Source organism: Plutella xylostella, chromosome 6 (genome assembly GCF_932276165.1).
Source record: "Plutella xylostella chromosome 6, ilPluXylo3.1, whole genome shotgun sequence".
NCBI lineage: Eukaryota > Metazoa > Arthropoda > Insecta > Lepidoptera > Plutellidae > Plutella > Plutella xylostella.
In genome coordinates this window covers 4283439-4305227 of record NC_063986.1, presented here as the reverse complement: position 1 = coordinate 4305227, position 21789 = coordinate 4283439, and the positions used below count along the sequence as shown (strand labels likewise).

Sequence of the window (21789 nt, the reverse complement as noted above, 5' to 3'; positions counted from 1 at the left end):
TGAAAATGTAACGAAAAAAAAGGACTTTCGATTGATCACTGATAAAATCCCTCCTGTTCTAATTAGTGACATCAGAATAACGATTAGTTGCATGTTATCCATGTTATGCTGTGGTTGATAAACCAATCTCAATTTGATGCCGTTTCCATGGAAACTGTTGATTGTTTTGATATGAAAGAAGCTACCTGTCATTAAAAAGTAAACAATTTTGCCTTCCGGGATTCGCACAGTTGTAAAAGAAGTGTTAATACGGTAAAATGGCTGAAAGGACATCATCGTCTACTGAGGACACTCTAGTTCGGTATGATAACCCGGTGTTACTCACGAAGAAACCTGATAAAGAGGTAAGTTGTACTTTACTCCATTGACCATGCTTTGCTTATCTGATTTACCATCTAATAGAACTTCTAAAAGCCGCAGGATTCCTAATTCCTGCATGTCTTACTATATTCCGACTACCCAGCAGACATTGTATAGCCCACGATTTGCCTGGACCACAGAGATAGGGGATCTTACACAACGCAACGTATCCTGTTAATGTGTGGGAGCCCTAATTATGAAGCTTTGTTTCTCTCATAAATTCACAAAGATGACTCTTGCGAGTCACCTCTGACTACCCCTTCGGGGATGGTCATGGTGGCCCCTTCTACAGTTGTGATCGTTATGTATGTAGGTATGGTACTGGAAGATTTATTTTATGTTTCTCCTATGATTTCCATTCTCCACAGCTCTCCCCGCGCGGGGCGGCGGCGGCGGCGCCGTGCATGCCGACGGAGGCCAAGCGGGAGACGGAGGAGATCCTCGACGCCATCCTGCCGCCCAAGGAGTGGGAGGAGGAGGGGCAGATATGGACGCAGAAGGTAATTGTATAAATTTAATTTGTTGGCTATTCTTAGTGAGGCGATATTATATGTTAGTGTTTTGTTAGGTTTCTAGTTTCTAGTGAATATGGAATCGGTAGGTACCTATTGCGGAAAGGAATCTCATTCTAGAGAAACTGCCTACTAACATAACCTACCTACCGTACACTACCCTCTTCTGTTGCTACGAGAAAGAATAAAAGACAAAAGTTTTGCTTTAATTTAAGTACCTAAGTATATAATATATATAAGTTGGAATTTTATAAGATACTTATTAAGTACTTTCTCCAAGTCAATTTAAATCTCCACATCTTGAACAACTTATTTAGAAAAAAATATACTTACTTATAATGATCACGATAATACAGCTAGGAAGGTCGGTAACTACACTTCGGGCCTAACAGCTAGACTCGAAGTCATCGCTTATCCAAAGCTTCCACCACCCCCAGATATCCTCAACCCCAGCCACCCGTCTCGACGTGATCAACCTGCAGGAGATGCTGGACACGCGGCTGCAGCAGCGCCAGGCGCGAGAGACCGGCATCTGTCCCGTCAGGAGACAGCTGTACACGCAGTGCTTCGATGAACTTATTAGACAGGTAAGAGGTTGCCGCTTTAAGAACGGATTATAGATAGGTTGATGAAGCTCACACGGACACCATTTCGTTGTGTCTTAAGGTCTTCGCACATTATAACAACTCCACGCCAACGCGGCAGCAACTCTACTTACACTCTCGATGAGTAGTCAACTATTTGATCCACCCAATGGTCACTAGTGGACAACGCGGTGTCAACGAGTGGACAACGCGGTGCCAACGCGTGGGTTATTCAACAGACAACTCGTCTAACCTCGTTTTCGGTTGAATTTTGACCAAAGAAGTCGTATTGCTTACGCATAGTAACTCATAGTCGTTGCGTGGACAACGTGTGGTCGTTGCGTGGACACATACATCACAAACTTTCGCATTTATAATATTAGTAGGAAGTAGGATTAACCGAATGGAAATTCCAATGTTACCTCCATGCTGTATCCTCTTACAGGTGACAATAAACTGCGGCGAGCGCGGTCTCCTGCTGCTGCGCGTGCGCGACGAGGCCCGAGTCACCATGGAGGCGTACCAGACGCTGTACTGCAGCTCCATCGCGTTCGGCATGAGGAAGGCACTGCAGGTCAGCATAAATCGGACTCGTGTAGCGGGAACAGGTGACAATAAACTACGACGAGTTGGGGTCTGAGCCCCCTTGAAGTACCTACAGGATATGGATAGCTTAGCGTATCTAACCAGGGACCAACTAACGGCCTTAGACAGGTAGCAGGCACTGGCCGAATGCGGGAGAAATAATTTAATGATTATGAACTGAACTGATTATAATGAATTTTATTACCTAAAACTCTTGTTCACACTAACATTTCTCCACAGTCGGAGCAAGGGAAATCGGACCTCATGGACCAGGTAGCAAGACTCGAGGCTGAACGGGCCGAGCTAGAGAAGACGAGTCTAGAGTTGAAACAAAAGACGGAGCAACTGGAGCGTCGCGCCGCTGAGTTGAGGGCGGCTGAAGAGAAACGTCACCAGGAAGAACTACTGGCTTTGAAGAAGACTAATGCTCAGCTTAAGGTGGGTTCTCTGTTTTACTCTGTCTTGTTCTTGGGTCTACTGTTATGCCTTCAGGGGCTATCGAGTCAAAATGCTGAGCTGTGCACTTTAAGTATTTTTTTAAAAGCTCTATAAACTGCTTTGCTATTGTAATACGCTACCTACACATTAATAACGATATGTATAATATTGTACTTACTTGAATTTCAGGCTCAATTGGAGGGTATCATAGCTCCAAAGAAGTGAACAAGTCTTGTGACCCCATAACCACCAAAATGTTACCTAATTATAAGTTTTTTACTTAAATTGTCACATATAATTATCATTAAAAGTTAATTTTGTTTATGCATTGTTCAAAAACCACTCACAATAAAATTCACTCATAAACTTTGCTTATTTTACTTATGGACGAAAATTTCCGCAAGGAAGTGAGGAAATGTATTATTAGGGACTAGGGTGGCCGTTGAGGATCGTAGATGACACGAGCTGTCACCGGCTAGTGTCCATCTACCCCATTGACAAAAGAATAAACCGAAATTCAACGAAAAAAATGCGCTTACCTAAACTTTGGTGTCAATTAAAATGGCGGCTTTTTTCTTGAAAAATGTAAACAAACAAATTATTTGACAGCTGAAGTACCTTGTGTTTGGATGTCAATCTTGGTCAATCAACATGGCGACCGATCGCAATGTTGTAATTTTAGGCAAAGACAAAACTACTGTTGTCCTTTTTTACGTACGATAACACCAATAAGTTAAAAAGAGACGACGATATATTTTTAAGTACCGATTTTTATGCCAAGTCCTCTTTATTCTTTTGTCAATGATCTACCCGCAGTTTCTATAAGGTGCCATCAAGATGCCATAGAATTAGATAGAAATAAATATGGTAGAGTGCGACAAACTTATCTGTTCCGGTGACAGTTTACTAAATTGGTCCATATCTCATTATTTACTAATAAATTATATATTGATATAGATTAGATGGGTTTATGAAAACCGCAAGGGTAAATTACCATTACGGGAAAACTTAACATCTTAAAGAATTAAGAAATATTAGACATTTACGTGAGCTCTCACCGGAACAGATAAGTTTGTGACACTATAGGTATGTCACTCATCTACATACTACCAGTATGTAGATGAGTGACATCCAACATCTATCTGTACCTGTCATCTGTTGATTGTGCACGTACCTAAAGGACTATTATCACCTTTCGACCCCAACAACTTAATTTAAGGCTTTTGATAAAGGGTATACTAATATAACTCTGTGAAAGAGATGAAATAAACACATTGAAATAATTTTATTAAAATATATATTAAACCATTTAATTGGGACAAACATACAATATTTTCATTAGTTTACAGTTCACATATCTAAGGGTCTTACTATGTATAAAGGACACACGCATACCATAAATGATTCATCCGGTCGCCACTTCAATACAATCCAATACAAAATCGTTCGCTCTATTCGTTATAATTATTACATTAAACACTGAAGAATACAATTTCTTTTGATACAAAAAGTGATGAAAATGTACAATATTTCGAGATAACACGCACGGATTACAATTTGTTTAAATAGTCAATATATTTCAAAATAATAAAACTAAATGCCTTCACATACAAATGTATATAGAAATAAGGCTACAATCACAATATCATTAAGTAGGTACTCGCATGGATACACAGAACTTAAATTGAACGTAAAAACACAATCAGAATTGAATCATAACATTAAATAAATCCATTTGAGAAAAAATTAAGGCACCACATACATAAAAAATAAAAACTAGTAAAATTATATCAAAACGTAATACATCAGTAAAACAAAAATACCGCATGTAATTTAACACTTCACAGTTAAAATGTATGTAATTAAAGTAATCTAGAAATTAATATTTATTAATTTATTATGAATAAGCTCAACCATTACACAATAGGTACCTATGTCACGTCCTTCAAAATGTGATGCAAATTTTCATTTGTACATAATTTATCTAATTATCTCCTTGAACATACATTCTTGTGTTTTATGACGTAGTATGTACATTTCATATAATCTCAAAATGTCAACTATCCAGTCGTATTCCATACATCTTCTCTTACCAGGTACAGCATCAATAAATACTTAAAACACAGTTTATCCAAGAAATAGTCAAAACATTAAAAAACTCGCACGGAATGGAAATAATCAAAATACGTAAAGTATTTAAAGAATAAAACATTTATCAAAATAGCATAATAATTGTCTACAAGTAAAACTACAATCTCCGTTGCAAAATTGAAATAGAAAAATAAAATTGTGATTGCGATAAAATAAAAAATGCCTTCAGCCGCTCGCTAGTACATTTCTTCAACGCATGCAGTTCTACAATCATCATCATAATAAAAATAAGTCGGTGGAATTTTAAACTTATTATCACAGTTTACGACAAACAAAACAAATATGGAAATATCGTGGTTCGTATTGAAGAAATCTACTGTCGAGTTCTTATTGGTCCAATTCAGACCACCCTACTACCCTTGTTACACCTACCGTGCAGAGTGACACATGCCGATCCTCGACCAATGAGCGGCCAGCAATTGCCACTCTACTCGGTAGTTATAATCAATGTAACCAATAGCAAACATGCGGAGATTGCGGCAGTTGTTCCCTTCACTGCGCGGTTTCAGTGTATGTCGTCACTCGCTCCGATGGTCCCACAGCTATAGCCGTCACTTGACCAGCCCCCCCGTCAAGCAGCGGGTTGACCACTTGCACTATATCTGGCTGAAGAGAGTGCCCCTCGCCCTCCCCTTCCCCTTCCCCCAGGCTCATTGCGCCGTCGAGCTCGCTCGGGGCCGTCTCGCTGCTAGGGCTGGTGGTCAGTTCGAGGGATATGATCTTCTCTTGCGTGGTCTCCACCTGTTTGAATGGGTGGTGTTATTGGTAGATATAGGGGGGATTGAGGGATAGCTGTTAGTTGTTTTTGGTTGCCTTTTCGAAGTGTACCTACCAAGTATGAACGACTCAAATTTTGGTAGGTATATTACTTTTATTAATTAAATTTTATTTTAGATTGAATAAAAAAAATGATATCTTACCATAGGTATTTTTTAAAAAGTTTAAAATAATGTTAGTAAAAAAAACTCCAACACACCATGCACATTCAATTATTAGGTAGTGTTGTTAAGATTAGTAAAATGGAAGATATGTTAAGGTTTGTTAATTCCCGGATAAGCATGCAATAAGACCTTAGTAATTACTTATTTGTATGCTAACTTTTATGCTCTACAATTCTAGGGACACTTTTGAAATTTTAAGTATCTAAGACAGTCTAGCTTAGTAAGCTTTGAATAAATGAATGAAATTGTTAGTTAAATATAAGCTAAAGGACACAAACCGTAGTGACTGGTGAAGGGGCCATTTCTAGTATCCGGGGATGGTCTGACAAATACACAGTAAAATTAGCATGCCATGCCTATAATATTGTCATGCAACACACGAGGGAAGTTATTTAAATATATAAAAAGGGCCAGTATTGAAGAAATAATATGACTTTAGTTTGTATGATAGGTATAGGTACTGCAAATGCAAGTGTCATTTCCTGTTACATAACATTATAATGGGATTGAATAACACATAAGGAATTCTATAATAAACGTTCACCTACTGCGAAATAAACACATAAAAGATTGAAAGCGTTTGTTAATGTTAATGTTAGAATTAGTAATGTAGGTATGGTATCTACTTTCTCTACTTGTGTACAATCTATGGTGTTTCATGTTTCACAGTGCCAGATATTGTGCGTAAGGACCCCAAATATCATTATCATAATTATATTAATATTTTACACGTAATTCTCAGTCAAGTCTTTGTATTCTTGTCACGGTTCGGTTGTCACGTCATTTCGTCGTATATAGTCGTTTCAAATCGTCCCGTCAAAATCTAGATGCACGTAAAAGCTAAGCCTCGTCATAAAAAAAAACAAATAATACAAACAGACATAAAAATAATAACACCACACACGTAAAGAGCGTTGCTTGTGTACAGCGGCTTTGCGGTTTATACAGTGGGAGCTTGACGCTCATACCTCTTTCTCGATAAGTTTTTCGATCAACTCGACGGTTCGTAGTTTGGTCTCGCCGGTGGTCGGGCAAACATACTCCTCGGCTCGGAACGTTATTCGCTCGTCTAACAGTTTCTCTTTTTCCTTGACGGCGAGTATCTGGCCCGGCTTTGTACGCAACGCGATACGCGGCAGGGGCCATTGCTATAAGTAAAGCCAATTTTCACACCCAGTATGGACAGACACGAAGCGACGGATCCCGTACCCATACATTGATTAACCACACATTACAGTTTAAGGCACAACATACGATTAGGACTCGACAGGTGAAGGTAAGTTTTGTCGAACTGTATTCGTTTTGCCAGAGAGTCGAAACACCAATATGTATTTCATGTATAGTGTTAATGACCATGGATGTTATAGGTTACAAGTACAAACAAGTTATTAGAACATAACAACATTCTCAGGGGCAGGTGGAAAGAAAGAAGCATAGTAGATATCATGCTATGATCTATTTATTACAAATGGACATTGTAGGTACAGCGTGACCTTTTAAATTTTGTTTTCTGCAAACAGCGCAGTGTAATGTTCAGCTGGCGTGACCATACCCGCCCAGTGCCTAAGTAAGCCTTTTGTAGCATACTTTTAGACAATATAGGTTTCACAGGATTTTGAAAGTACTTATATAACTTTGTACGAAAGTACTTTTACTGCCACGTTATGCAAAATATTCTACTGTAAGTATCTCCACTTTCAAAATCCTAGTCTGTAATCAAGTTTATATTGCAAAGTTTACGCTACGAATTAAACATGAATCTCAACTGGGGAATTTCAAGTCAACATTTGAATGCATTCGTTCGTTCCACCTGCAGCAGTGGGGTTATTCTGCACCTCACATGTAACAACAGACATTCAGCGTGTATGAGAATAGCGGCTTACCTCGGAGGGCGAGTGGTCGCGGCGCTGGGACTCGCCGATGATGTCGTTGGCGGGGCCCACCATGTTCTTTATCATCATTTGTGACTGGATCGCCTCCTGAAAAGTAATGGATGGAAAGAAGTTAATTTGGGTGTAGGTATGCACGTTAAATGCAAGTAACCGATCATAGTCCTGGTCAAAAGTTTTAAACCATTTATATGTACCTATGTATAAAATAAGAAAAAATACTGACATAACGTCGTCGCCGGTATCTAGACAGTTAGCATTGAAATGTATGGTACACCACCCTGTGTTTAACTTATTCCGTAGCTGGCGACATCGCCATGGACTCCTAGTGAGGTAGGGCTCTTACAGCTTGTATGGTCAAATATTGCTTGAATACACTACGGCTAACCTTGATAATAAAATATGCTTCTACAATCTCTGGGGTTGTCTTGAAAAAACTTAGCTATAAGACCGCTATTTTTGTACCTTTGTGGTTAGTATAGGTTTTGTCATTTCTTTTCTGTTTGTGAACAAATAAATAATATTCTATATAACCTTAGTCAATTATGTTCATGTGTGTGTACAAATAAACAACATACTATAGTAATTGACTAACCTGTTCAAGCGAGCGCAGCCTCGCGGCTCGCCAGGCGGCGCGGCGCGCGGCGCGGGAGGCGGCGTCGGCCGGGTCGCCGCGCCGCCGGCTCGACTTGGCTGACGGGCTGGCTGAAGACACACTGGAATGTATAGATAGGGGAGGTTTAGTTGATTGTGACCTGTACTATGTACTATGACTTGTACCTTTCAAAATTTTTATTCATCGTATAAATATAATTTTTTCTGATGGACTTCAATTTTTACAAACGGAGAGTGTTCGGATAAGGGGCTCATTCTGTCTTGGATCACAAATAAATATAACTACACTTTGTGCGTGGTTCCAAATTGTTACAGATATTCTATGGAACGCTGATGAACTGATGTATGGAAAGCACAAGGATCTATGATTTTGAATATGACACTTGGGCAGCTTTTTATCATAAAATTTTGCTGCCATCTGCTGCTTAAAGATTCATCTTATTACAATATAGGGTGCACACTCACCTGTGTCCGTTCTCGCGCGGCTCGTCGTCGGAGTCGCCGCTGGGCTCGCGCTCCTCCCCGGACCAGGACAGCTCGCTGCTGCAACAAGCGACCCTGCGCGTGTGACAATAGGGTGCACACTCACCTGTGTCCGTTCTCGCGCGGCTCGTCGTCGGACTCGCTGGGCTCGCGCTCCTCCCCGGACCAGGACAGCTCGCTGCTGCAACAAGCGACCCTGCGCGTGTGACAATAGGGTGCACACTCACCTGTGTCCGTTCTCGCGCGGCTCGTCGTCGGACTCGCGCGGCTCGCGCTCCTCCCCGGACCAGGACAGCTCGCTGCTGCAACAAGCGACCCTGCGCGTGTGACAATAGGGTGCACACTCACCTGTGTCCGTTCTCGCGCGGCTCGTCGTCGGAGTCGCCGCTGGGCTCGCGCTCCTCCCCGGACCAGGACAGCTCGCTGCTGCAACAAGCGACCCTGCGCGTGTGACAATAGGGTGCACACTCACCTGTGTCCGTTCTCGCGCGGCTCGTCGTCGGACTCGCTGGGCTCGCGCTCCTCCCCGGACCAGGACAGCTCGCTGCTGCAACAAGCGACCCTGCGCGTGTGACAATAAGGTGCACACTCACCTGTGTCCGTTCTCGCGCGGCTCGTCGTCGGATTCGCTGGGCTCGTGGTCCTCCCCGGACCAAGACAGCTCGCTGCGGGTCATGGACGCCATCTTCCGTTCCTCTTCCTGCTTCAATTTCTCCACCTCATCCGCTGATAGGAACGTGAATACTTTGTCTGTGGAGGGTAAGAAATCGTTTATCAGTATACGAAACACAAAAAACATATAAAGATCAGAAGGCCTAGCACTAAAGCTTTCGTTGCATTCGCACTCGAAGCCGCGCGATGTAAGTTATTCTCATCATCCTATTTGCATTACAGCGAGACACGAGTTGCGGTGGTAATAATATATGTAAATAGAGTGAGAATGTGAGATAAAAGTAGTCTTACCTTGCTTAGCTGAAGGTTTGTGACTTTCTTCCATGGCATTCTCGAAGAACTTTTTCTTATCGCTAACAGACGCTTTCACTAAATTCCCAGAATGAGGTGGGGAAGCCTGCGGAATCATTCAAAAGTTACGACAACAATATAAACAAACACATCGATACAAATAACGATGAACAATGACACGGGACATGAGGTAAAAAGCATAATATGATATCTTACAAGCAATCGTACATACATAAACCCTTCTCCAAGCGGTTAATCTGTAAAAACCATGCAATCAAAAACCTTTAAAAATATATTAAAATATCAGCAAATATGAATATGTAAATTAAACATGCAAAATAAAAATAAACTGCAAGTTAGTTGTACCATAATTTGATTGGATTATCGTATGGGAGTGTTTAGGGATGGGAGAAGATATAAGGACAGAGGGTTTTAGTGACATCTGGGATGTTCATTAAACAGTCGACGAACACAATCATAAGAAGCATGTGTGTGTGGGTGAGGTGCCGTACACTGATCATTACCTCGCCGATGGCGAAGGCTTTTATTTGGCTGCTCCAGGCGGGCCTCGCCAGCTCTTCTGGAATGTTCGAGAGATCGGTGGCCACCGCTTCGCCGAAGCGGACTCTTCTCTCAGTTTTGGCACCATGAGGGTCGGGGGACGAGGAAGTGACTAGAGGGGCGCGGGCGGCGCACACGTGATGCTCGCAGGTATACGGGTTGTACGTGCCCGCGACTGTCGTCAAACAAGGGTACGGATTTATCGACGGATACGTCGCCGAATGCACCATATTTGCGGTCACACTCTTTGGAAGATTCTCGTGGCTCTCCGAGAAGAATCTGGGTGAGGGGACGTAGTATTCCGGCTCGGAGAAGGTTTGGTCGGGGTGCAGGTAGCACGGGGAGCGGGGCACGTGCGACACGGTGGGCAGGGTTCCGTAGTGCGCGTGCAATAGTTCCGGCGGGTCAGCCGGGAGGCGGGGGCTGGCACAGAGTTCACGGTACTCCTCGCTACAGAGGGAGTCCGGCCCGCTATGCCGGAACAGTTGTGTGGGAGGCACCTCGGATATGACCGGGTGGGAAGCATCCAGAGGGACAGATAAAGAGGCAACTATCGGATGAGCGCTATAGTTGACGGGCGGAGGCAGCTCAGTCTCGGGGGAGGTGGTGGAGCCGGTGGACTGCACGCTTGGCTCGGGCTCGGCGGGCGCGGGCAGCACTAGCCGCTGCGGCACCACGGTGATAGGGGGCAGCACTGCGGCCTCACTTACGTTCGTATCGAACAGGGGCGGAGGAGGGATGATGACGTCGGGGACGGCGGGGGGCGCGGGGGGCGCGTTCGTCGGCCGGATTAGTGGAGAGCCGGGCTTCCCGCATGCTTGGTTAGTATCTTTGGTATCTTTAAGCTTCGTCTCTTCATGCGGCGGCGGGGTGGGTTTTCTTTGGTCGTCTTGCGTGAAACTAACTCGTTTCGTTTGCGGTTTGCGCGGCACTTGGGGTTTGGGTTTGGCTGGCGGTGGGGGCGGGGCCTTCCTGGCTACGGCGGGGGCGGGCGGGGGCGGCGGGGCGGGCGAGGCGGCGGGCGGCGAGGGCGCGGGGAGCGGCGACGGGGGCGCCCCGGTACTAGACGACTGACCAAACCATCATGTCACTACACGAGCTTAGCTCACTACACGCTACTTCTCTAGCTCACTTTTTACCTCCAGTTGTATGTCCTTGCACGAAAACATAGTTGTAAGTAAAATTAAATGTACCTGCCAACTTAAAACTAAACAAAGCCGAACCGAAGGCAACTGAAATTCTTCCAAAATAAATGTCGACTGGTACAAACATAAAATAATATGAATAAAACGAAAAGGCTCTCAGAAACATCATGTATTTAAAGGTAACACCATAAACAATAACGCCAATTAGAATATGTTTGTACATTAAATGTAATTTAATTTCATAGAGTACAGTTCTTTATCAAACCTTAAAATATCAATTGGCAGTTGTGAACACTGAATTTGGCCAATGTTTTTTAAAGTAAGTACCTATATTTATTTTAAACATAAAATGACGACAAACATACTAAGCATTCATTTTGATACACGGAGACAGGATAATAAGAAAATAGAAGACAGGATAGCGGGAATCAAGATGAAAATGTACCTATATAAATAATTTCTGTTCGGTCAATTGACAACATTTCAAATAAAATGCTCACCGATTTTATTTTATTTTCGACGAGATATCACAAATTTAGATGACCCGTATTTTTTTATTTCTTAATATTTTTATGTTTTAATATATTTTTTGAATTTCAAAGTTCAAAATATTTATAATATGAGTGACGTCACGCCGAGGCTTGGGATAAAAATATTTTCGTTGCTTGCCTAACCTAAAAAAAAAAATGTTGGATGACATTAACTTGACGTGAACAAGGACCAATCAACTTCAACTTCAACTTTATTTTGTGGCAAGAACCAATCACGAACTTTCGTCATTGACAAGGACACATAAAAGTGACAGACATTTGAGTGATGTTTGTCATTGTCATTGTCAAAGTGACATAACATGTTTTTTTGTTGTTCATGTTTTAGAAGTAAAAGCGCGTTTAATTATTATGCCACATCGTGATGTCACGAATGATAATTTAGATTTTTATGTTTTTCTCTGAAATAAATCAATAGAAAAATCGGAAACATTTTTTTTTGTGAATATTAGAGCCATATCTCTAAATGGTTTTCGAATTTCAACTGTATTAAATTTTGAAATGTTGTCAATTATTATTACAATGTAATTAATGCTGTATAACATTATAATTATGGGTTTAATACATTGAAATTTTGAAATGAGACTCATGATTTTAAAAACTTTTAATAAAATAAAGATATTCAATCAAATTGACGTAATGTTACGAATGAATTATAATGTGTATAGTAGGACAATGGATTGATACAAGACTGTTTAATTGTTTATATATAATAAATAACCCAGTGATTTAAAAAGTGTCATTGTTATATTTTTTACATCCCCTAAATGTTTGTATTTGTAAGACAAAAAATATGTTTCATTCCCTTTTTTAAATACCTGGGTTATAAAATTGATAAATACGAGTACATCATGGTATAAAATTGGTCTCCTCCTACTAAAGGGCTACTCAGTACAGTATATGAGAACATTCTTACAAAATTAACTAAAGGGCGAAATTTAAATAATCACAAAAGTACGGCTGTCCCATTTCAAAACACAGTAACCGCCAACTTTAAAAAAAAACGGGTCTTTGATTTATATATTATTTTAGGCGATTCCGCACAAAACTGCATTGTCAGAATATCAAAAAACCGCTTAGAAACGAAAATAAAATTTCTAAAAACCTAGTAACTCCACCCTGCGAAATCAAAAATGCCACGAAAACCATTTCAAAACATAGTAAGAGCCACCAACCATTTTAAAACACAGTAAGTGAAAATGACTTAATACTAGGTTTTAAAATGGTCAATGGCGCTTACTAGGTTTTGAAATGGTCAGCAAAGGACAATTTTCGTCCGTTAATTTTAGTAAGTCACAAATGGCATACATTATTACTAACACTTTTTTCGAACAAAATATCAGACATTTCAGAACCTGTATCTTTGCACCAATGAGACCTAGAGAGTTGAATTAAAAGTAGAACATAAGTAAATTTTGTCTTTTATATAAAAGCCATAGAGACCTTTCTCGTCAGAACCTTTCTACTAGCCCTATTTTGCATAAACCAAAAAAAAAAACAAGTTATAAATAAGAGAAAACTGATTTTTAGATAGAAATTTAGGAAATATTGTCTAATTGAAGGCAGCCATAAATAATTTTCATGTTAGAGCCTTCTTAATATGGCTATTTAATTCATTTACATAAAACAAAAAAAAAACATAAAAATATGCCCGTATTTCAGCTATTACTTATATATAGTGCCGTCGTGTAAAAGTGCTGCAAAATTGGATTTATAATATGTGAAGGATCCCAAACATATAAAAAATGAAATTATTACGCAATTATTGCAATTTCAATATACTTAACTTGTCTTAAATTACACAATAATGGCTCTTACTAGGTTTTGAAATGGTCAGTGAGGGCGGTTTTAGGGTGAGAAAACCATATAAATGTTAGTTGTATAAGCTGCTGGTGTTCCAGTTGAAATAAATAAATAAATAAATAAATAAAACCTAGTAAGTGTTTTCTTTTGTGCATTACAGCAACAATTTTAGTTATATTTAAATGAAATAGTATTGTATGTAAAGCCTAGGTTCTGCCGCTTCTTTTAAGCTTACATTTGTTCAGATATCTGTCATAGTTTTACCAGGGCATTGAAATGAAGGGACAAAAATGTTTTTTGGCTCTCCTGAACATTTTGTCTCATGGCTGTTACTGTGTTTTAAAATGGGACAGCCGAGTACTCCAACACTGAAAGTACTGAAACATTACATTGCCCGTCTCATGCAAATTTCTATCTACTTCATTGTAATGTTAATGTTAACCGTTTTTGGAAATTACTAACTTATATAAAAATTGGATAAAAACACCGACTTTGAAATCGGTCAAAAGTACGTTAATGTAGTGTGGATAAAAAAATAGTGTATGTATACTCAATAAATTGCTAGTGTTACTAAAATAAAACGAAGTCCTAACCAATAAATACGTACTTGTGATCATTTAAATTTCACCCAGAAGGTATAGAGTGAACCTTGTAGACGACTACATTTTACACCATTTATCCCACATTCAATTATTCCCACCGTAGTGAATCTAAAGGGAAAACCACAACAAATCGATTCAGTTAACTTACCGCAAATAACGTACAGGCAAATTGCACACTGAAGTAAATAAAAAAATTACTTCAATTTAAAATTATATTTCGATAAAGCAGCACTGGCATATACTGAATGCATGCAAAATGCAGCCGTTCACAAGTCCTCTAAGATATAAAGATGTATCGACAAAGATCAGACATTTGGAGTATAAAAGTTTCGGGTATGTCACACGCATATAACACATTACACATTCATACATACATGACTCCTTCGAAAAATAATACTTTTTTGCATACACAGATAAGTTTTTGATAGTGAACACACATAAATCTACAGATATTATAGCGATGGCTAGCGAGCTAGCTTGATTTCATTTATAATTTCATTATTTATAATTATAATAAATATGCTCATATTTGTAAACCGCGACGACAAGACAGGTGTTAATTTTAATATAAAATATATTAAATATTACACTAACAGAAGGCGTACGATGTAGTGCAATTGATTTGATAACTATTATAAGTATATTTTTTACTATTCAAACTGAATCAATCTATGTAACCACGAAATTAATTAGTAATTTTTATCTTAGGTTTAATACCCTTTTTCGAGAGAAATTCAATTATTTGTTATCTAATTTAACGATTTCTTATTTATAAGAATAACCTGAATTAGGTCAAAGTTGTTTAGTTAGCAACAACGGATTTTTAAATTATTTACTTATTCAGATTTCTATTTATCACATTTAGTAGTAAAATGCGATAGTACGTACGAAGGATACTAAAAACAGATTGATATATAAGTGTTTGTTGAAATTACATTCTGATTTGGCACTTAAGAAATGAGTTTAATGACAATAGAGAAATAATGCCTATTGTTCGTCTGCACTATGATTTTGGTAGATGCAATGAAGTTTTGGAAAAGTTACGTAATAATACAGTCATATTTATTGGACATTTAGAATGAGGCAAAGTTGAAACACAGTCCTACTGTTTATTTAAACAAGTAATACCTATCTATGTATTTGATACGAAACTTACTGAATGATCAGATTTAAACGTTGAATAAAATTTGAATATTTCACTTCTGTCTTATATACTTTTATAATGCTATAATAATTATGAACACTGAATTTACACAGAACATTTACTTGATTCGAACATTCACACACTTACGCATTTTAAGAAATATACGTTTTATCATATTAATAATTATTTTCTATAGTCTTTAACTTATATTTACACAATATGGACAGTTGCGTCTCTGACGTACTATGGATTCTTTTCATGTTCATCTGGACTCTGTAACGATCGAATACATTACGTCAATTGTATATCTGTCGGGATCTCAGTTGAGTACTCAGGCTGAACATCGCAACTTTGGTACAGTATCGACTCAACTCTAAATTTAGTTTTTTGGATTGGACCGTCATTAAACTCACTTAAGTAGTTATCTTATTACTTTGTATATTTTTTTAGTATTTTCCCAAAAAGCCGGTTTTTGAGTTAGGTCGTTACTGTATAGAGGTGCGATGTTTGCATTTATAGACTAAAATGATGTACTTTCTTAGCAAAATATATCTGCCATCATTTCACCTCTGCTGTGATCCCTACAGGTGTAACTCAACATTATTCCTCATATGTTTCAAGCAGGGTACAACCAATACGGAAGCTAACACATGACGACATTTATCTAAAGCTACATACAACAGATTGTTGGAACATTTAAGTACTTATATTTAAAGAAAGTAAGTATTATCAGTAAAGTCATTGACTTTAAATACGCTACGGAAATATGATTATAGATAGTATTGGATAGTGTTAACAAAACAACTAGTTTACACTTTGAATACAGCAAACCTAAATACAATCTTATTTCCGTAGATGAACAATATTTTTTTTTAAAGCTACCGTTTATTTAGTCTAAAACATGATTGTACATGCAAAGTAACAAACATAAAGTAGGTACGCTAATAGTGATGACAACAGAATTACAATCGGTTTAATTAAATATATTTATGTGTTGGAAATAATTAGGTTTTTCCTAATAGGAAGTGCCACCGTCCCGGGCGCAGGACAATCTACAGTTAAGAATTATAGCATAATAATATAGTAGTAACATTTATTTTGGAAGAAATAATAAAATAAAAATATCGGTTTCGATTTACGAATAAATATTTCATAGTAAGTAGGTAGGTATATTTTCATGCAAGCATTGGGTTCAAACTACAGATATATACAAAGGGCATGCTTCCAAATTTCAAAATATAATAAAATAAGTAGGTATATACTTATTTAAGTAATTTTACCGTATTAAAGTGTTAATTCAAAGACACTCAACCATGCTTCGCTCAAAAATAGAAGTTACAAAATATGAAGCAGAAAATACCATAGTTTACAAAATATTCGATCCAAATAAAACTCATGCATGCACATTGGATATAGAATAGGGGCAATATTCAAAAGGTAAGACTAAACATAATCTAAATACATACTTAATAACTACAAAGGGGCAGAATTCGTTACTTTGGGAAGGGGGCAGCGAATACGAAAAGTGAGTTTTACGGTACTTTATACAACATTAGAATGATTTGGATGCAGCCATAAATATGTAATCTCACTTTGCGTAAGCGCACATAAGTACTAGCATCATAGAATAAGTAGGTTCTTTAGTAGAATTACGTGTATTTTAAAGGAAGTTCGTTATTCTACTATAAGGATATACACGAAAAACATCAATAGCAAGGAGGTAACTAAAATATAGATTCATAGAAAAATCCGGAATAAACATTTGACATGTATCAGACATGAATATGAAAACTCTCTCCAGATCAAATAAGAAGTTAAGGAGTGACGTATCAACTGTACCTTACATACGTCCGGCGCACCCTATCCACTTATCCAGTCAGTGACCATACTAATCTCTAATCTAGTGTCGTGAATGCTAACTAAATTTTTCCAGACCAAAAAGCTTCTTTGCTGGCATTTTTATTGGCCTTCCGGCAAATCTTCCCGAGTGCAGGACACAAGGGTTATAGCATCAAATGCTCTATGGTATAAGAGGCGGTACCGCGGTCGCTAGGGGGTACATACCTGAGGTTGGAGTGTGTGTTTGCTCATGACGACGGTGGTAGTCTTGTGGTGCGGTTCTGGCGACGTGGGTGGCGCAGGCTCCAGAGCCATGGTTTCCACCGCGTGCACTATGTCTAGCACCTGTTGACGGGGTTACGTTGTGTTAAGCTTTCTCTTCTAGAGTCCATTGGGTTTTGTTGAAAAAGTTTGCACAATATGAGGCCATCCGTTAAACCTAGGGTCAACCGACTGAGTTTTGAGGTTAAATAATAAGATATTATGTTTAACGATTTATGCCTTTCTTACTCTTGGTTTGGGTATTACACACTTATCTTTTGAATATACTATGTCGACATAAGTACATCTGCAAAAGCTGACCTTTTCAGGAGTGGTCTTTCCTCTGATTTCGGCGACTTCCTTCTCATGTTCATACTCAACTAAGTCCTGTTGGAAATGCTGTTCCTGTTAATCAAAACAATAAAAATATTGTTAGAAAAAGGTAGGTAAATAATGGAAAATTTAATAAAAAAAAAGTGCTTTGCGTGTTTGTAAATTAAAATAGCTTAGAAACAAGCATACTAATCATGAATCTAACTGAATGTTACTGCATATATTAGGTACAATGAGGTCCATCTAAATTAGACTCTATAAGCTTTTAGCTAAGGTTGAAAATCCCACCTGCTGTGAATGGTTCAGCGTTTCTTCCCGATCCAGGCTCGACGTTGAGTGCGACAGAGAACCGCCGGTATCAGCTGTCCCGCTCTCGCTGCCGGTCTGTTTAAAATACGTGCTGTAGCTATCTCTGTCTAGCAAGTGGCAGATATATGCGAGCAAAGTAAAAAGGGTGAAAATCTAGAAAGTTATGAATATATAGCGTGAATTTCAACGTGTTGTGGATTGCAAGAGTGTTGGCTAGCATCTAAAGCTGTGATGCAGCTACAAAAACGCTACAAATATAGAAACATTTTCATCTGATAAAGTATTACTTTTCGGCTTTCATAGGCGGGCCATTATCATCATCAACCAATAATCATCAACTGCTGGACATGGCCTTCCGCTGTCTTAGGTCGTCACTCCAGCGTCATCTCAACTCGAGGACTAATCTAGCCCAAGAATTATTTATAGGTTCTCCAACAAAAATGACAGACCAACTGCCATTACACCTCACAAATTTTAAGGGTACAGTATTGTGCAAATTAATGTGAACACGGGTGAAAATTAGAAAAAAATACACTTATTAGTTCTAAAATAAAAAAAACAGAGATATATTAATACAATTTAAGTTGTTTTAATAGAAAATGTGTCCTCCCTGGCTTTTATAACTTCTTCAACACGTTTTGGCATAGAATCGACAAGGTTTTAACAGTTTTCTGATATTTACTGGTCTAAAAAAATTGTATGAATTACAGCCTCAATCATTTTAGTTTTTCTTGTGCTATCCGTTTTACGAAGTCTAACTTTCATGATGGCCCACTTATTTTCAATGGGATTAAGTGCCGGTGAGTTCTCTGGCCATCCAAAGGCATGATATCTTGTTGTCCTTGAAATATTTAAGCATAAGCGTGGACACGTGGAATGGAGCCGAATTATGTTGAAAAACTTATTGACCGTTAGCATCAACTTTTCTTAGTTTGGGGCTGTTTTTCTTATATAGGTACCGAATGACTTGTGCCCTTCGAAAGGATGATGGACTCGCTAAAATACAGTGACTTGCTAGAACGGAGATTAGAAGTTGAACTAAGAAAATTTGATGATAACGGTCAATACGTTTTTCAACAAAATTCGGCTCCATTCCACGTGTCCACGATTATGCTTAAATATTTCAAGGACAACAAGATATCATGCCTTTGGATGGCCAGAGAACTCACCGGCACTTAATCCCATTGAAAATAAGTGGGCCATCATGAAAGTTAGACTTCGTAAAATGGATTGCACAAGAAAAACTAAAATGATTGAGGCTGTAATTCATACAAGTTTTTTAGGCCAGTAAATATCAGAAAACTGTTAAAACCTTGTCGATTCTATGCCAAAACGTGTTGAAGAAGTTATAAAAACCAGGGAGGACACATTTTCTATTAAAACAACTTAAATTGTATTAATATATCTCTGTTTTTTTTATTTTAGAACTAATAAATGTATTTTTTTCTAATTTTCATTCGTGTTCACATTAAATTGCACAATACTGTATATTTAGTTCTATGAAGAATAACCTCATTTTTGAAGCAATATTTCATAGAAATCCCCAGAATATATCTTGTACAGTGATTTTAAATCATCCGGCCAGTACAAACGTCATCAAAATCATTTCTCAGCGATACCCCGTTGACCTCAAGTAGACGCATGCTCTCCTGGTAGTTATTCCCCTCAATGTTCCCCGCCTCGTTGTGAGTCGCGCCCAGTAGCGACACCTCCAGTAGACGCATGCCCTCCTGGTAGTTATTGCACTCAATACTCACAGTGTACTTCTCGGCGCGTGCGTAGCCGTGGCACACGACCAGGTGCAGCGGCGCGTGCGTGGCCGAGCGCAGCGCGTTCACCGCCTCGTTGTGGGTGGCTCCTAGGAGGGAGACGCCGTTGACTTCTAGTAGACGCATGCCGACCTGGTAGAATAGACGGTTGGGTTAGGATTGTAACATTGGGTGAATTTGGAGTTTGAATCAACAGGCGGTAACGGCATGCTTATGGATACATTATACCTATTAAGTATCATAGGTACATACTTATACGATGCACACAGTAGAGGTATGATGGATACATTAAAGGCGTAATGGATACTGAGATACATTATACTTATAATGGATATATTAGAAGTTCCAATTGGATATTTTCAAAGCAACAAAACTTAACCCTTTAATAATGCAATGGGAGAAAATCGCTGGCTAACCACCAATGTGGTACCCATTATGCTATTGGCTTCTGAATATGTAATATTTGAACTTAAAAATCATTGTGTAGCTAGACCCAGAAACCATAGAAACTCCAAGACGTACCTTCAGTCTACCGTCCCTCCTAGCCGCCCCTCCACTGTTGATCTTGGATATGAAGACGCCCTCATCATTAGGGTCGTTGGGGTTCCCGCGCTGCCCGTTCAGGCCGCCCTTGATGTGCATCCCGAGCTTCTCGCCCTCTTGCTTCACGATCGTCAAGTCCTGGTTGTGTTCAAGGGATATTAGTTTAAGATTTAAAAAGGGATTTTTGGTTTGGTATCCATCACCAGAAATTAAAAAAAAACAAAGTTACGATAACTTTTGGAAACTGCGGAAGTTAATAACTTGGGTGACTTGGACCAGACATTTAAATGAAATTAAATCTTTTTTCTCTCTTGCTCTCATATTATATTGACAGAGCAGGACAGCAATAGATGTTTAAATGTTTGGTGCAAGTTTAAAATTAAATAATTTGCGGTTCTTAACAAGTTTAGTACTTTGTGGTGAAATTAATCGTTGTGGTTGAAGAAATATTTTACTTAGAAGAAAATTTCAAGACATAATAAAAATATAGATGGGTCGATTTAGAAAACACAGATGATAAACAACGGTATGTACGCGTTCAAAGAGGTTTCCGGAAAAAATACAAGAAATAAAATTGTAAAAGACGTATAAAACCTTGTTTCATTAAATAAAACACATCGAGACGTGACGAAACTAAAATTCCTTACCAATAAAACTTACAATCACTTGACAACAGTTACAATACAGGACTCACACCTGACATGCAAAGCAAACTCTCATGCATATAACTAAAATACATATAGGATAAAACTTCTCAATTATCCTAGCGATAAAAGAATAGGGGTCCTAGCTTATAGTAAACAGGGGAGTATCAGAAATGTTCGATAAAAAACGGGGTTCTATTACCGAAGCTTAAAAGATGGGGAGGTATAATCGAAATGGGGGCTAACTACGTAAAGAAACTTGAGACTCGATCAAGCTTGGTCGCTACAGAAGAACCACAGATTTCGTATGACACACGGACTAGGGTTGTCGATTTTGGTTTAAACACACAGATGTATCGTTCGCCGGTCACTTACAGTTGTGTTAACAATCTCAACTTGTATGAGACCCTGAGTGGCCGCCGTTGACGCGAATGTGGAAAGAAACGGTTTGTGTTTTAATGTGGTGATCAATTCATCAATTTTGACAAATATATTTGGTGGCATATGCATATAAAATATCAATTTCGTTGGTGTGAGTTTGCGAAATTATCACGAGTTTTGCGAGGAAAAATATTAGTACGATCTCGAATATTGCTTCAGCAAAACAAATAATGTAAAATTAATGCAAAAATTATGATAATTTCAACTTTCTTGTTATAAATTATATATTATTATGTACGTTGTATTACACTGTTAAATATAGATATATGTGAATGGCGTAAGTAAATATATTTTCAAATGCGACATGATATTTTATAATTATTTAA

At 38.6% G+C, this 21789-nt stretch overlaps 2 protein-coding genes across 19 annotated transcripts in view; one reads left to right on the top strand and one right to left on the bottom strand.

Moving 5' to 3' along the window:
- Positions 1–197: 197 nt before the first annotated feature.
- On the top strand, positions 198–2704 carry LOC105384548 (putative inner dynein arm light chain, axonemal). Its single transcript, XM_038119624.2, has 6 exons — positions 198–344; positions 729–860; positions 1310–1459; positions 1902–2030; positions 2282–2479; positions 2669–2704. Exons 1-6 carry the CDS (start codon positions 258–260, stop codon positions 2702–2704), a joined length of 732 nt encoding a protein of 243 aa, XP_037975552.1. The 5' UTR covers positions 198–257.
- A 1055-nt stretch (positions 2705–3759) lies between these two features.
- Positions 3760–21789, bottom strand: part of LOC105384569 (protein lap4) — a 97603-nt gene continuing 79573 nt past the window's right edge. For 4 of the 18 annotated variants that reach the window (XM_048621740.1, XM_048621751.1, XM_048621746.1 and 1 more), the window contains 13 exons: positions 20358–20516; positions 19824–19967; positions 18046–18141; positions 17746–17832; positions 17389–17508; positions 10046–11152; positions 9522–9627; positions 9197–9308; positions 8541–8588; positions 8056–8176; positions 7455–7550; positions 6540–6719; positions 3760–5371 (listed from right to left, as the gene is read on the bottom strand). In XM_048621740.1, coding sequence (XP_048477697.1) covers positions 5123–5371; positions 6540–6719; positions 7455–7550; positions 8056–8176; positions 8541–8588; positions 9197–9308; positions 9522–9627; positions 10046–11152; positions 17389–17508; positions 17746–17832; positions 18046–18141; positions 19824–19967; positions 20358–20516 — 2625 coding nt within the window. In that variant the 3' untranslated portion in view covers positions 3760–5122. Of the gene's footprint in view, positions 5372–5849; positions 5894–6539; positions 6720–7454; positions 7551–8055; positions 8177–8540; positions 8589–8664; positions 8741–8881; positions 8986–9030; positions 9107–9151; positions 9309–9521; positions 9628–10045; positions 11153–17388; positions 17509–17745; positions 17833–18045; positions 18142–19823; positions 19968–20357; positions 20517–21789 lie in introns of those variants that run through there. The other 14 variants (XM_048621750.1, XM_048621744.1, XM_048621743.1 and 11 more) reach the window with 14 other exon arrangements.

Bases quoted from the DNA above. Each gene is read 5' to 3' on its own strand.
- LOC105384548 (XM_038119624.2), top strand. From the start codon at position 258: ATGGCTGAAAGGACATCATCGTCTACTGAGGACACTCTAGTTCGGTAT. The intron at 345-728 runs GTAAGTTGTACT...CATTCTCCACAG, and splicing joins CGAAGAAACCTGATAAAGAG to CTCTCCCCGCGCGGGGCGGC. The intron at 2,480-2,668 runs GTGGGTTCTCTG...CTTGAATTTCAG, and splicing joins AGACTAATGCTCAGCTTAAG to GCTCAATTGGAGGGTATCAT.